Source organism: Octopus bimaculoides, chromosome 25 (genome assembly GCF_001194135.2).
Source record: "Octopus bimaculoides isolate UCB-OBI-ISO-001 chromosome 25, ASM119413v2, whole genome shotgun sequence".
In the NCBI taxonomy this organism is placed as follows: domain Eukaryota; kingdom Metazoa; phylum Mollusca; class Cephalopoda; order Octopoda; family Octopodidae; genus Octopus; species Octopus bimaculoides.
Window position 1 is genome coordinate 7,950,038 of NC_069005.1, and position 2,036 is coordinate 7,952,073.

The 2,036-nt window shown below is 41.1% G+C and overlaps 1 protein-coding gene across 4 annotated transcripts in view; it reads right to left on the reverse strand.

Annotated features, from left to right (window-relative positions):
• Positions 1–964: 964 nt before the first annotated feature.
• Positions 965–2,036, reverse strand: part of LOC106883156 (uncharacterized) — a 35,863-nt gene continuing 34,791 nt past the window's right edge. For all 4 annotated transcript variants that reach the window (XM_052976679.1, XM_052976681.1, XM_052976680.1 and 1 more), the window contains one exon: positions 965–1,218. In XM_052976679.1, coding sequence (XP_052832639.1) covers positions 980–1,218 — 239 coding nt within the window. In that variant the 3' untranslated portion in view covers positions 965–979. The remainder of the gene's footprint in view (positions 1,219–2,036) is intronic.

A 2,036-nucleotide genomic window follows, 5' to 3' on the forward strand; every position in this document is an offset into this window, starting at 1 on the left:
GATCACTCCCAGTCACTTGTCATCACTCCTGTTAGGTCCAACATACAAAGATCATGCTTCACCATCTATTCCCATGTCTTCCTAGGTCTACCTCTTCCACAGTTCGAGATCGGCACTTCTTTACACAGCTGCCCTCATCCATATGCATCATATGACCACACCAGTGCATTTGTCTCTCTTGCACACCACACCTGATGCCTCTTCTGCTCTGTTTTTCTCTCAAGACATTTACACTGTCATACATGCACACTGACATTGCATATCCAGTGAAGCATACTGGCTATATATATATATAAATCATCATCATCGTTTAACGTCCGCTTTCCATGCTAGCATGGGTTGAATGATTTGACTGAGGACTGGTGAAACCGGATGGCAACACCAGGCTCCAATCTGATTTGGCAGAGTTTCTACAGCTGGATGCCCTTCCTAACGCCAACCACTCAGAGAGTGTAGTGGGTGCTTTTACGTGTCACCGGCATGAAGGCCAGTCAGGCGGTACTGGCAACGGCCACGCTCAAAATGGTGCATTTTATGTGCCACCCGCACAAGAGCCAGTCCAGGGGCACTGGCAACGATCTCATATATATATATATATATATATATATATATATATATATATATATATATTTGTTGCTGTACTTTGTTATCTTCATGAAGTTTGGTCTCTCTAGATCAGCTTTCAAATGCTTCAGCCCATGTTTTCTTTAGTCTCCATCTTACACCTATTTCCACTCGGATCACCTGGCACTTCTTTACCTAGTTCTCATCCTCCATACTTGCATATTCACATCAGGTTAGTGCTCTCTCTTGCACACTACATCTGATTCCTTTAATAAACCTTTAATAATTTCAACTCATTCATACTCGGTCGTTTGTGCATGCTAACATCCAGTGAAATATGAATCTCTTGCTTCTTCCCAACCTTCATACATTACTCGGTTCCAGATAAAACAAACCATTTTTCTTAGTGAATAACTCAGTACCTACCATGGAAAAACTTGAGGTGTCGCTCTCCCACCACTTCCATTGGTCCACCTTTATCAAAAGCGATAGCATCACATGCAAAATAGGCACCGGCGCAGATTCCGAGATATGAACCTCCCTGGTGGACATAGTCTTGGATTTTCTTCGTTCCCAACTTGCCAAGTGCCCGCATAAATCCAAGGTCATAACCACCACCAAAACAAATGGCAGCAGCATCTTTGGCCCAAGATCCTAGAAGAAACGAGAGAGAGAGACAGCTTGGACATTAGAATGTGTTATGTGCAGAACAATGAGGGGCTGGCGTGACACAATATCATCATCTTTAATACTTGAGCTAATGGGGTGACACAATATCATCATCTTTAATACTTGAGCTAATGGGGTGATACAATATCATCATCATTAATACTTGAGCTAATGAAGGAGCCGTCCAGTCCACCTGTGATTCCATTACATCTCTCATGTGTCCATAGCTTACATTTAGCAGAGCATATGGAGTTTATACCAAGTCCTTCTCTGCACATTGATCAAGGCCTTTTCCCCGAAAGTACCAGGGTTCAGTTTTTTTTTCCTATTGACTAAAAGCAAACTAACAATCCCAAACACCTCTGATCCTCATGTTGTAAGTCATGTGCAAATCTCATCCTCACCCTAAACTAAGTACACTTGTCACCTACATACCCTTCTATCCATTTTACTAAGTGTACTTTAAAACTTCTCAATTTTAGGTTTATCTTCCTTGCCTGGAATTTCCTCTCAGATTTTCGTATAAAGTCAGCTATGAGAACCAGCTGAATTTGAATATGTATTCCTATATGAATCTATCATCAGCATATAGGTCTCATGGACAGCTAATCTTAAACTCTCGACTCCAGGAATTATTCTTTGTAAGCCTAGTACTTATTCTATCAGTCCCCTTTTGCTGAACCGCTAAGTGACGGGGACATAAACACATCAACATCGGTTGTCAAGTGATGGTGGGGGAACAAAGAAAGACACAAACAACAAACACATACATACAGACATTATATATATATATATATATATAT